The sequence below is a fragment of the Aspergillus pseudonomiae genome (genome assembly GCF_009193645.1).
Source record: "Aspergillus pseudonomiae strain CBS 119388 unplaced genomic scaffold BDV37scaffold_24, whole genome shotgun sequence".
NCBI lineage: Eukaryota > Fungi > Ascomycota > Eurotiomycetes > Eurotiales > Aspergillaceae > Aspergillus > Aspergillus pseudonomiae.
The window spans coordinates 114723-127333 of record NW_022476016.1 but is presented as its reverse complement, the minus strand read 5'-3'; the positions used below and the strand labels follow the sequence as shown (position 1 = coordinate 127333).

General features: G+C 48.8%; 4 protein-coding genes across 4 annotated transcripts in view; 1 reads left to right on the top strand and 3 right to left on the bottom strand.

Moving 5' to 3' along the window:
* Nucleotides 1-311: 311 nt before the first annotated feature.
* Nucleotides 312-5264, bottom strand: BDV37DRAFT_95099 (uncharacterized protein). The gene is made up of 3 exons (XM_032091478.1): nt 869-5264; nt 626-814; nt 312-577 (listed from the first exon to the last, which is right to left on the bottom strand). The coding sequence occupies exons 1-3, from the start codon at nt 5033-5035 to the stop codon at nt 422-424; spliced, it is 4512 nt and encodes a 1503-aa protein (XP_031942597.1). The 5' UTR covers nt 5036-5264; the 3' UTR covers nt 312-421.
* A 15-nt stretch (nt 5265-5279) lies between these two features.
* Nucleotides 5280-6613, top strand: BDV37DRAFT_245440 (uncharacterized protein). Its single transcript, XM_032081647.1, has 2 exons — nt 5280-5697; nt 5771-6613. The coding sequence occupies exons 1-2, from the start codon at nt 5681-5683 to the stop codon at nt 6231-6233; spliced, it is 480 nt and encodes a 159-aa protein (XP_031942596.1). The 5' UTR covers nt 5280-5680; the 3' UTR covers nt 6234-6613.
* A 33-nt stretch (nt 6614-6646) lies between these two features.
* On the bottom strand, nt 6647-9082 carry BDV37DRAFT_245437 (chitin synthase export chaperone). The gene is made up of 7 exons (XM_032081646.1): nt 8423-9082; nt 8316-8351; nt 8132-8228; nt 7981-8068; nt 7829-7922; nt 7431-7764; nt 6647-7368 (listed from the first exon to the last, which is right to left on the bottom strand). Exons 1-7 carry the CDS (start codon nt 8450-8452, stop codon nt 7151-7153), a joined length of 897 nt encoding a protein of 298 aa, XP_031942595.1. The 5' UTR covers nt 8453-9082; the 3' UTR covers nt 6647-7150.
* Nucleotides 9083-10815: 1733 nt separating this feature from the next.
* BDV37DRAFT_281946 (ergosterol biosynthesis ERG4/ERG24 family-domain-containing protein) overlaps nt 10816-12611 on the bottom strand; it is a gene marked incomplete at both ends in the record, with an annotated part of 3881 nt that continues 2085 nt past the window's right edge. The window contains 5 exons of the mRNA XM_032086927.1: nt 10816-10970; nt 11044-11155; nt 11371-11520; nt 11586-11737; nt 11787-11870. Of these exons, the coding sequence (XP_031942594.1) occupies nt 10816-10970; nt 11044-11155; nt 11371-11520; nt 11586-11737; nt 11787-11870 (653 nt within the window). The remainder of the gene's footprint in view (nt 10971-11043; nt 11156-11370; nt 11521-11585; nt 11738-11786; nt 11871-12611) is intronic.

Below are 12611 nucleotides of genomic sequence, written 5' to 3'. Positions count from 1 at the left end.
CCATTGCTCGTCTCAGCCATAACAGCTCTTTCCAGAGCTAACATAGGTGTGCCCAAGGCCTTCCACCAATGTCCTGACACTGTCAAGATGGAAACATTCTCTTTTTCTCTTTTTCCCTTTTTCCCTTGTTTTTATTTTTATTTTTTTTTTTCTCTCTCTCTCTCTTTTCTTTTCATCGATTAACCATTGCCATATGTCCATGCGCGAGGAGTCCACGTCCGAGAAGCTTCATGCATTGACTCGCTCTTCTCTCCCTCTCCTTCTTGTCTCTCATTCATAACCCACAGACGTCACCCTCCGTCCTGGCATTAATTGCATTAAATATGCGTGACTATCATAAGACAAACTAAATGTAGTTATTATTCAATTGTGGCCTTGTACGACAGTATCAAAAAGTGCAGCGGGGAACTAGATCACAGATCTAGCTACGCAGCTCTCGAGCGCGGCGCGAAAGGAAGGGGATTTTGCGAATAACAGGATCATGCGGTGCGGTCTGAGCGACAGACATGTACAAGATATCCAATCGCTGGAGGAGAATATCCATGATCCTGGGCGCAACTTCCCGAATGTCCGCATCCTAAAACATGTCAGCAAGATCCGTATATTCTTATCCTGTTGTACATACCATGGGATTTACAGTCTGCAGAACAACTTCTAGCCACTTGAGGCGTTCTGCAACATTTGTTTGCAGAGATGAGGTGACCGCAACACCAACGGAAAGCGCTACAATAGGGGAGAGGCCAGTTAAGTAGGCCGGGTCTAATTTGATGAAGAGGTTGTCAAACAGGTCCGCCTGCTGGTTGGATTGAAGCCACTAGTTGCATAACGATAAGCAATCGCCCCAAATATTGTCGGAATGAATACAAACCTTGACTGAGCCCTCTTCAAATCTGCCTTGGCTCATCAACTGAGCAATCTCCGCTAGTTCCGCGTCCTCGGCAGACTGTGCCTCGCTAGGTGTAGCAGCCATGGCGCTCGTCGGCTGTTGCGAACTTTCCCTGTCTTCTTCTTGCTGACCCACGGCACGATTGAGCCTCAAAACTTCGTTCTGGAAACTAGTCTGCGCCGCGGCCATTGAAGCCACTGTATCCGATAGACCACGAACAAGATTAGTGAGCTGATCAATCTTAGCGGCATCATTCTGACGTTGAACCTCGTATTGCTTGAGATGTGCCTGTAGTTGCTTCTCCATGTCGGACCCAGTCTTCTCTGCAATACGAGTAGAAAGGGTCTTGAAAGCTGGCGTGACAGTGCGTTGAACGGCCTTTGATATTTCGGCTTCAAGACCAGGCAAAAGCTTCTGACCCACGGCTTCCGACAGGACCTTCACCATTTCAGGTTGCTGAACAGCGCGGGAAACAGTGTCAGGTAGAGTCTGGCGCAGTTCACGAGGAAGGGCAGCCCCTATCTGTTGACCGACGATGGTATCCAATTGTTTACCAACAGCTGCTGATGTTAGGTTTGCCAAAGCAGGCAGCACTTCCGACTGGATGCTGTTCGAAACGATGCGTGCAAGATTCTTCTCGACGTTGTTAGAAAGAGTGTCAGAGACCAACCGCAGGACTTGGTCTTGTTTGGCCGCGGAAGCCGCATCCCAGCTGCGTCGCTCTTCGTCAAAGCGCTGATACAATCCTTCAAGTTCCCGGCCAAGGCTCTTGTTAAATTCAGCGGACACGCCGGTTTGCAATACCTCCACGTGTTTGTTCCAGATGTCACTCGGCTCGGTGCCACCAGCAGTAACCGGTGCAGCATTGACCGTAGTCGTTTTCGACACATCCCCATTAAGCTGTTCTCCAGTAGCCTGAGCCTGGGTCGCGGCTGCAAGGCCCTCATTTGAGCTAGTGACGGAGGGGGCGTTCGTTTCTTTTGTTTTAGCGGGCGCTTCAACAGCAGTAGTACCCTTCTTTTTCTTCTTCTTTTCAGGCTTCTCCCCGGCAGTGTGGGGAGCTGCTGACTCAACTGGCTCTTCACTTGTCTTCTTCTTTGGAGCGGGCTTACTGGGAGACTGGGTGCGTGAAGCGGCAGCACTAGCCACAGCGCTGGCTTCAGCACTCAGATCAGGGGTCTTCTTGGCAATCTCCTTAGGGGCTGTCTTGGTTGGAGTGGGCGCAGCGTCACCATTGATGGAAGGATCGTCCGTAACATACGCCGGGAAAGACTGAAGCTCAGAGATGTTAATAAAACCTTGCTCCAAGGCATTAACGGGGCGGATGATCTTGTTATCGGAACTCCAACCGAGGTCTTCCTTTTTGATGTTCAGACAGGTTACTCCACGAGAGTGCATAACGTAAAGCTCAAACAACCCGTTCTCATCCCCGGCTGTCTTGTTGATTGGGAGAAGGTCCAAACTCCGCAGCTGGCCCTTTGAAGCGAACGAGATCTCTCGAATGCCGCTCATGCATGCAGTTGATTCTGGTTTGGGAAGGCTGCCATCCTTTTCACCCGAACGTTTGATGAAGGAGGCCTGGGACATGGATTGCAAGTTGTATCTCGGTGCGGACAGATGAACAAAGTAGATAGAGTTACGCGTAGGATGTCCAACAACGATGATACCGGATCCGGGGTGATATGCGACACTACAAATAGCATCTGACTCATTCTCATGAGGGAACTTAAGCTCCTGCACAGCCTTGCCTAACCCAATATCCCAGAGCTGCAAGGTGTGATTCTGCTTAAGACCAACTAAGACGTAACGAAGAGCCATAGACTTCACATAGGGGCGCAACTTGTCAATGAAAAGCACAGATGTTGGCCACGATTTTTCAGCAGGAGAGCCGGTTACAAAGGTGTTCAATGGGACGCGGACTTCCGAGGGATTGGGTCCAGTAGCGAAGAAAGAGGGGTTGTTAACAACATCACGTATGTCCCAGAAACGCAGACGACCTGTCTTGTCTAGAGAGGCAATAACGGTGTCATCGTCACTGAACATGAAGTCCTTGCCGGCCTTGCCGGTGGAGATCTTCAAGGCACGCTCTTTGAAGAACTTCTCCGTATTAACGGTACGCTGTGTGCCGGAGACACCATAGCTGGAGTTTGCGGCAGCCTGCGGAGAGATCACGTAGATGTTTTTGCCGCGACCAATTGCAAAGAACCCTGGATGGCGAGAGCTCCGTTTGGCACGCGTTTTCAGCTGGCCACCCGAAGTATTCTCATCTGAGGCTGGGAACGGAGGGAAGATGAGGCTCTCGCTTTCCAGAGCATCCATCTCAAAAAGGTCCTTGTCTCCATTCGAGATCAGCGCCCAGTATACAGCACCACTAACGCCGATACCCAGGACCGCTTGCTCGTCGGATGTACCCGTCGTTGTCTGGGAGGTACAGACAGCGACATTGAACACACGATCGCGGGTGGAGCGAAACGCTTGTTTGTCACTTCCATCGTCCTGGCGAATTATTCTCATACCTCCATTCTTTGCGAGCGCATAGACGATGTAATCGGAGGTAGCTGAGGTCAGAGAGCGATCCAATTGGTCGAACTCCTTCTTCAGTCGAGCGATGTCCATGATTCCGTCATCCCGAAGAGTGGTAAGATTTTCAGAGTCTTGGGCCTTCACGGAGATGGAAATGAACGGCTTCAAGGGGAAATTATGTACCGGTACGATACGCTCCTCTTCCTTCTGGGCGCTATCTTCAGCACTCTCCCAGCTATCAGCTAAAGCATCACCACTGCTATTGTTGGAAGTCTCCTTCGCAACCAAAGTATCAGCAGTAGCATCCTTTACTGTCCCGTGGTTTTCATTCTCCTGGGTAGCTTCTTTGGCTTCAGCAGCGCTCTCCCGGAGATGGCTAGCGATTGACGACAGGGTCTCTTGCGTGTTTTCTTCTCGAGCCATCAGCAGCACGGGCTTGCTCTCTTCCTTGGAAGCTTTGGCGACCGCTTCATCAACGTCGCGAACGATCTGGCTGACAAGATTATCAACTACCTGGGACACAGCTTCCTTCTGCTCTTCCGCCAAACTCGGCGATCTGGCACGTGCTGCCTCCTGAGTGATCTCCTCCTTGGTGATGATTTTCTTGCTTCCCATGGCCTCTACGGCCGGGCTCTCGCTCCGAGACTTCGGCTGGGGAGTCCCCTTGCGAGGAGAAGCGGCGGCAAGTTGGTCGAAGGGGTTGACGTATGTGAACAATGCCTCCTTGCTAGAGGGAGTGGGCTTAGCCTGATGAGAGGCGAGGGCATCCAGTTTCCCGGCTATGATTTCCTCGGGGTGAGAACCCATAGCCAAAGGCTTCTCTACAGCCTGAACTGAGGCTGTCGCAGGGTTTCCCGAGACAACCTCGGCCACAGGGGACTTCTGGGGGGAGATAGAAGTCAGCGGCTGAGAGACTGGCTTCACCGGTCCCTCAAAAACTTCTTGGTCTGGCTTGGGGCGGTTCAGCAAGCGAAGTAACATCTCCTGGGTGTTCTCGGCGGTTGGAACAACAGAACTTTCACCGGCAGTGACAGCAGGTCCAGGTTGACCAAACTGCGCACTAGCAGGCTTGACAGGAGCTGCGGGTCCCTGTCGGCCGAAGAGAGTAGCAACGAAATCGGACGCGGAGATATTTCTTGCGTGGGACTTCGTAGCCTCCGGGCCGGCTTCGTGGATGTGAGACGGCTTCGGCTGTTCCAATCCAAAAGGTGACGGCTGCTGAGAAGCCGGGGATGCCGTAGACTGGTTGAACTTCAGCAGATTCAGCAGATTCGCAGCACGATCGGGATTCTGGGGCATCGGCTGGTGGTGCTGGGGAGAAAACATCTCCCCACGCGACGTTGGAGCATTAGGATGGAGAATGTCCGAGCCATGGTGAGGCGGAGTATTCACTGGAGAGGGACTGTGAATGGTAGACGAGACCGATGGGTGGCGGTAACCTTGCTGTTGCAGCTGGGGATGAGGAAAGCTCTGCCCATCATAGGGCTGCTGCTGCTGCTGGGGGCGTAATCCGGACTGGTACTGCTGAGGGTACTGCATGGGAATTTCCTGACCAGGCGTAGTCGAGGGAGAAGGACGTGGCCTGATGCTCGCCAGCAGAGCCTGGAGATCATTGGGGGTGGACATTTCTGTCACTCGCCACGGTAAAGGCGACCTCCAACCGAAATCCAAGCTCCAACGTACTTTTCACGAGCTCTCTTTCGAGAGCCAAAAGGAGAGTAAGTAGCCGAGTCTAATCCGATAAAAGAATGAGATAGAAATGACAAGAGAAAATCAACCGATGAAACGAAGCCAAATGACCGACTATTATACAGGGATTAAGGGGGTAGGGAGGAAGCTCAAGGAAGAAGAACAGAAATCATCAAAAGAGAAGAGGAAGCAAAAGGCCCGATGTGGCTCTGTGTGTGGCTAGAGGCGCGGCTGTGAATTACGCTAGGTGACGTATTGATGGTACGGTATTATTTCCGTCGGAATGGATGCTCAAAACCCTCGAGGGAAGCAGACGGACAACAGCACAGCGCGATGGACAAGAAGTACATGGCTTGATTAATGATTATTCTCTGTTTATTTTAACCCACCTCAAGGGAAAGTGTCTCATCTGTATACCGTGGCTTTTACTCCCACCTTTCCCACCTGCTGTGAACCCAGGGCCCTCTGAACTCTTCCTTGCCACTGAATCTCCGTCCCGCTCTCTTCTCTTCTCCCGAAGCGCAACTTTCTGATCGTTGGTATCTTCGACGCACGTCTCATAGCTACCAGCTAGATCTCAGCATGTTTTGTTTACGAAGGTGGGCTACCATGCAGTATCCACACCATTTCTATTTGATAGTTCAGGTACTAACAAATAGTACCCTTATATAGCTGGTTACCTCTCCTATTCATCCCGACCAATGCCTCCCCACTTTTCATTGTCTCCTTCGTCACTCTGACCTACATCCTCCATCGTCCATGTATCTACTGCTCAGCTCTCCTTCTAATCCTCTTTATCTCATCCTGTCATTGGTCAGATCGCTGTTTCTTTGACCTTCGTGGTGACTGGTTTGCGCCTCGCTACTCTCCCGATCCGAGTGCCTCTTTGGCCGCCCCCAATGAGACCCTCGCCGGCTACATCCTAGAGACTGTGAATACTACAACGAAGACCCTAGCGGGGGTAGTAGTCGACGAGGCGCAGCGCCGCCTGCTGTTGAACGGGTCGTCGGCTGCCACAGGAATGGGCGGGCTGGACCAGGAGGAATGGACCGGAGTTGGGCTGGAGTGGTTGCGCAGTTTGCTTGGACGACGAGAGTGGACAATCCCCTGTGTCGACGTCAAGGTCCGGCTATAGAGATGGTTTGACTTGGATACTCTACTTGCGGCTGATCGGATAATCTTCTTTCCATTTTCTTTTCATTCTCAACAAATCTAGAATGGTTTGCAAAAACACAGAATGTATACCCCGCGCCTTCCAAGATGAAGAGCTTGGATCGGCGAACAGTAAGTGATCCCTTCAGCAAAACATAGGGTCCTGGTTCGGATACTAGTTTGGCGATTACACTTCTCACTGCTTTCGAACTTTTTCGCCCGCGCACATATTCTCCGCACTTTTGTGCGATAGTTGACTGGCTTTGACATTTTCTTTAAAGGCATTGTATATAAATAAACCCTACTATATCCATCTGCTACATAGCTTTAAATAGACCCCCGAACCATATTCCACCTTGAGAAGCACGTGCTAAATGACCGCGTCAAGTTGATGAGGCGGACATGATGCAGTTTAGTCTCGAACGGATCACAGCGCAAGAGAGACACATGTAGGATGATTTGAAGGCTAAGGATTAATTATGTAGCGTAAGGCATACAGTAATTACAAGCAAATAGGTATCTAACGATAGAGGGAATACACCAACAGTGACCAGATGCTGCTGAAGATAAGCAAATCACATCCACATCATGAAAGAAGCAGTAAAATCGTAGGCAAGCATAGACCACACCGAGGCACGTCAAACAAATCATGAAGCATAAAAAATATAGAACAAAGTATCAGCATGGTATCGAAACAGGTCTCTCTGTGAGACTCCGTTAAAATGCATCAAAAGCAGGAGTTCAGGAGTTGAGTACAGGCATCGAGCATTCGGAGGTAAGGATCGTGAGCTGGTTTGAATACTATAGTCGGTCAAGGATCGTCATGGAGCAATATGGGGCGAAGGAACACTAGAGCTCGGTGTGAAGTAGTGAACGAACAAGTAGCCTGAGGCGAATCGTCTAGTCGTATCCGCTGGTTGGCCCCGTTGGCATGGGCCAATCGTCTTCGGTGATACTGCTCCAAAAGATCCAAATCATAACTACTGATAGGAGGGTGAACAGAGTCTCGAACAATGCACCGTTGATCTTCCCGCTCGTGGCCTGACAGATGTGGGTGCTGATGACATATTCGAAAATCTGACCGATAGCAAAGAGCAAGCCAGCGCCGGATAAGTAAACTTTTTACGACGTCAGAGAATGGTTGCCTAACATTGCAGAAGGGTTAAAGGGGTAAACATACGCATAGGGCGGGACTCGCCCAGTACCCGAATCACCAACACGGCTTCCAAAACGAAGAATACCACGAGACAAACAAGTGGGAAAAGTTGGTACAGCACATATAGAGCAATGTTTCGGTACTCGGTTGACGGGTCAGGCTTGAACTCGCCGGTCCAGTTGAATCCCGTATCCAAAGCAATATAGCCAGTGCCAATGAAGAAAACTAAGGCGGACGCTGAGATGAGACCGAGCGACGCAGGTGTGCCATCATCGAGAAATTGATAGCCCACCAAGGCGTTCAATAATAGCACCCAGCATGTAGCGGTGATCGCGGCAATGTGCACTGCAGAAAATCCCTGCATATGACCGTTAGAATTCCGAAGTGGTGGTTAAGGATCTGGCAAAGAAATTCAAACATACTTTCCGGACCGCTGCGTCGAGAGGGAAAGCACCAACGCTGAAGATTTCACATATTTCGATAACTATGAAACCGAGCAAGAGCAGTTGTATCTCTCTATGACATTTCTCAAATCAGTTGCTGCTCGCTGTATTTGTTTCGTCACTATGTATACCTTCTCCCGACTGCTGCCTGTTTCCGCTCAGATCTCCATAGTAGCAAAAGCGACGTTAGGATGGCAATGAAGGCAAGCAAAATAGAGCCTACAAAGTATTAGTATGCGATAGCATGAGTCATCTTGCACGGGCTATCTCATTATCTCATACCCAGATTTCCCAGATTTCGATTACCGCTAAGCGTAATGCCTGTGAGCGGGCAACCACCGAAGGCTTCATTAGGGGGTTGGTTCTTGTCAACGAAAAGCTGGACAGAGAATCGATAAGTTAATGAAACTCCTTCCAATTAAGTCGGCGTAACGTTCGAAAGTAAGGGAAAATTCGCTCCACATACATTGCAGACTGGTAACGTAGAATCTCGACAGAAGTCCTAAAAATGGGTGGAGAATCGGCGGTCAGCATGCTTCCGGAGCCGACATTTGGCGTTTGTCGCGAACTCACGTGGAACTTCCCGAATTGCGTCGAGCCCATGGTTTAGAAAGCGTTCAAAAGAGAGATCATGCGAGATGTGTAGTAGCAAGAGAAAGTGGGCGCGGTGTGGTGCTGGTGGCGTGGTAGTGTTGGGGCTTAAATTGGTCGATTTCCTCGGACCCGCTGAGGACCGTTACGATCGGTCCGGCGCAGATCTGAGGCGCAGGATAAGCGGTATGGTTGCTGATGATTATTGGTATAGATTCTATTCGGACGGCACGCCTTTTTCTCTTGAATGAGGGGAAAGGGAATCCACGAATTGATAGGAAAATGGCCCGGAATATTGACACGTCAAGTTGTATGTCAGTCGACTCCTGCAGCGTGACGAGACTGGTGGAGAGATAGACAAATTAGGAAGTAAAAGACGGCGAAGCCTCACAAATTAACAAGATATTGGAGCAACTCAGAGAACTGGCGACGTATGTACTGTGTGTGGGACCGATGTGTATTGTATGTATGTACAAAGAGAGAGCTGTCAGGTTTTGAACAGGCCGAAAGGAAAATGTAGAAGAGTGTTGAAGAGAGGGAGAAAAAAGGCGATGGCGGTGTTGGGTCTGGAGGCCGAAAGAGGGGGGAGGAGAAAATAAAAAAAAAAAAGAAGAAGAAAGGAAGGAAAATGGAAAAGGAAACTTGGAAACGAAAACAACCTACCTTAATGGATGTGCTGGAGCGAGAAGAGGAAGGTGGTAATTCTTAACCAACAATTTTCATAGGCGCAAAATGGCACTAAAGAATGATGGTTCGTCTCAATTAAGGACTAGACCCAAGGCCCCCAGTGGATGGAATAGTGGGCAAAAAGCAATGGCCAGCCAACTAATTTCATCCTAGTATATTCTTTGCCGATTTTTTTTTAATTGACCCTGCAGCTAAGATGCAACTCAGAAACACAAGCGGAAGATAGTTGGCTGGGCCTCCTGTCAGTCAGGGATACCACGCGAGGCTGGTGAGGCTGGTTAACCCATTAATCATCAGTTGACGTTGATATAATTTGATTCAGTCTGTTCACGTCGGATTCACAGTTGTGGATGAGGTATTTCGATCTTGACTTGTCCCCTTTCTACCCTTACATAGAGATCGGATGTGGTTCAGACTTCACCACCCATGGACCATGGTTAATAGTTGGTGTCCCTGAGCTCGGGTAAGGTTGCCGTGGAGAGGTCCGTTTCCCCAGTTTCTATTTCTGGGACATTGGCTGCCTGAGCCTTGAGGAACGAAACCATGGGTTTCTCTGCCAATAAGAACTTCGCCACGCATTATTAACGTTGGTGTACAGTACTTCACAGTAGGTCAGATATGTACTACTACCTAGGCAACTAGCCATTTATGAAGAGTACATGATGTCATCAGATATTTTTTGAACAAAAACAGTGAGCTCTATTAACATATCAAAATTCGGGAAATCGAACACAATATGGTAACACTGGAACAGCTCTGTGAAACAATTGCATGAAAGGGAACTTGTCACAGCCTCACAAGACGCCACACGCCACTGTGACATCTCAGCCAAGGGGTATCTCATAATCCCGCCTTCTGTCCTCCCGGCTCTTATCCCCCCTTTTTGTTTCTTTCTTTCTTGCGTGCGAATTAAATGACGGAGATACACAGAGACGACGTATATTCATTTACTTCATTTGTTTTCCTCCCAAGGATGGACTGCTACTAGTTGACCTAGTATCGACTAGTACTCAGTATCCCTAGTATTCGAATATACTCGGGACGGCCCAGTCATGCATGCATCATTAAATTTTAACCTTATTACCGAGTGGGAGCAAGAATAGTGAATAATTTCTGGTTCCCTTGTTAAAAACATAGCTTTTATCTGTCCACCTCAGATGCCGATATAATCCGGCATAGGTAAGGAGGGAATCTCAATTGTAAACTCAGTACGGAGTAGACACGAATGGTTCATGTTCTGCAATATCTTCCTAGGCACATATTGCCCCGAGACATCAGATTATTCTATGTTGATTATGTATGGACCTACCCGCGAGACCAGCCCAGCCACGCACACAATGGAGTCAAACCACAACCACGCTGCTGTAAGACATCATGCATGTTTTCCAAGAAAATATGTCAGATTGTACTGCACAACAGTGTACATCGTGGGTATGCTGTCTTGGACCTATCCAGCCACTTGACTGCTGTTTTACTTTCTTGGAGCTAGGTTGTCGGCCGTCCCTTGCTTTGCTTCTACCCGCATACATTTGTTTAAATCAAGAATTTCCTTGCGGAGGCGCTGCTTGTGTGAGGATACTTTCAACTATTCTATAAGCCTGAAACGAGTACGAATCGAGGGTCAAATATTGAGTCCTTCAGTGGTACCACTACCTACCCCTGGCAAGTCTACAGGCCATAAAGGCTTTTTAGCATACATCCTCGATCTCCAATTCCTTACCATCGTGCTCACCCAGATCCAGTTTCAGGGTCCGTCCAAATAGCTCGAGTAGCATCTCAAAACAAACTTTGGTGATGGCGGGGTCATATCGTCCCTTGCTGAGTTCATCACGAATAAATGCGTCTGTCGGACGATAATGTCAATCGGGCCAATCTCAAAAGTGCTGTTATCTCTCTTAATGCAAAGTGCAACGTACGCTGAGCCCAGGCCACCTCGTAAAAGCTAAACAAGACCCCCTTGTCATGAAGTGTTTTGCGAATCAGGTCTCTTCCTTCCGGTGGGACATGGTTATCGTTTTTGCCGAAGATCTAGCGCCTCCCATTAGACTACTACACAGATGGAGTTCCTTGAAAAAAAAGAGGGCCAGATTGCCGAGAACTATTCGAGAAAAATAGTTTCGCGTGGGACGGGAAAGACTTGCCATTATCAACTCTCCTTTAATATCCTCTGCTCTGGCTAAGCTATCATCATTTTTACCGGCCGCAAGGGTCTTGCTGTGGATGTCTGTTGCAAAGTAGCATACTGCCGCCCTAACTCGACTATCTAACGCACAGCGGTACGCAAGATGGCCACCAAGACACATACCCGTCGCGCCCACACGGCCATTGCATGTGGGCAGTGACAAGAGATAGTCTACACACAGTGATGCGTCCTCATCGTATGCAGCCAGTTTCTATATCCTGGTCAGCAAACTTCTCTGTCAGATCTCTCGGATTTCTGGGCTATTGAATATCATACCTTGCTTACTTTCCAGTTGTTCCCTTTATCCGTGTCCTCGGCATTGTATTCCAATGGCTCTGGGCCAGTGAATTCGTGATAGCTAGAGGGAGCAGCGCAAATATATCCTTGGCCAGCGATCTGCCTAGCAAACCGTGACACAGGTCCAGTCACTATAAATGTTAGGGCACTAGCAAGTTAGGGAGAGAAAGGCAAAAATACCTTGGTAGATCTCACTGAATACAACTACACCAGGGAATCGGGCCTTTGGATACCCAGGGATCGTGGGATGGAATACATAGATACCTTCATAGTCACAGCCATATCAGCCAGGTGACCTCTAATGGGCCCATTTGAGCCTGCAAGTTGAATTATAAAAAGATAAGTTGCAAGGAGAATGCCTCACGCATGGTTCCATTCCCATCTGCCTTGGTTGGCACATCGTGAAAAGACTCTTGAATCAACATGTTTAGCTGAGACCGTATGTCAAATCGTACGGTGACTTGCGACTACAATTTGCGATCGATTGAAATGGACTGGAGATTTCAATTCAAATGAGAATTTAGCTTTCAATTAGCTACTATCAAAGATTAGCTGCGGGGAAGATCGAATTGTCCGATAAGATCTTAGTCATGTGACTCGAAATGTAGGATGAGCTGCTTGCAATGCCTGTACGTCTCCCATCAGGCTCAAGAGGCGAAGCCTAGACAATCTAGGATGCCCGTGGTTTCAGATAACTCTGGGAGTTATCTTGAGGTGTGATGCAAAGACTGGAATAGGAGGCCATCATCCAACCTCAAGGGTCAATCTACTATGAATATACTTACTCGGGATTACTTACCAATTACCATGCCCTGGTCAATGGGGACATACTGTAAATGGCTCTATGAATACAGATGTACCTGATAGATCGATTGGACCCCGTCTCCTGCCCAGCGATTAACGCTGTCGTGTAGAACGTCTGTTTCAAAAACCAGCCCACGTTGTTGTACATCAATTTTACCCCTTCGATTAGATATTAATAAAGCAAGTTGGAAAAGCGCATGC

Bases quoted from the DNA above. Each gene is read 5' to 3' on its own strand.
- BDV37DRAFT_95099 (XM_032091478.1), bottom strand. From the start codon at position 5,035: ATGTCCACCCCCAATGATCTCCAGGCTCTGCTGGCGAGCATCAGGCCA. The intron at 815-868 runs GTTTGTATTCAT...TTATGCAACTAG, and splicing joins TTGAAGAGGGCTCAGTCAAG to TGGCTTCAATCCAACCAGCA. The intron at 578-625 runs GTATGTACAACA...GACATGTTTTAG, and splicing joins TGCAGACTGTAAATCCCATG to GATGCGGACATTCGGGAAGT.
- BDV37DRAFT_245437 (XM_032081646.1), bottom strand. From the start codon at position 8,452: ATGGGCTCGACGCAATTCGGGAAGTTCCAC. The intron at 8,229-8,315 runs GTATGTGGAGCG...TTCTCTGTCCAG, and splicing joins CTACGTTACCAGTCTGCAAT to CTTTTCGTTGACAAGAACCA. The intron at 8,069-8,131 runs GTATGAGATAAT...AATACTTTGTAG, and splicing joins TCGAAATCTGGGAAATCTGG to GCTCTATTTTGCTTGCCTTC.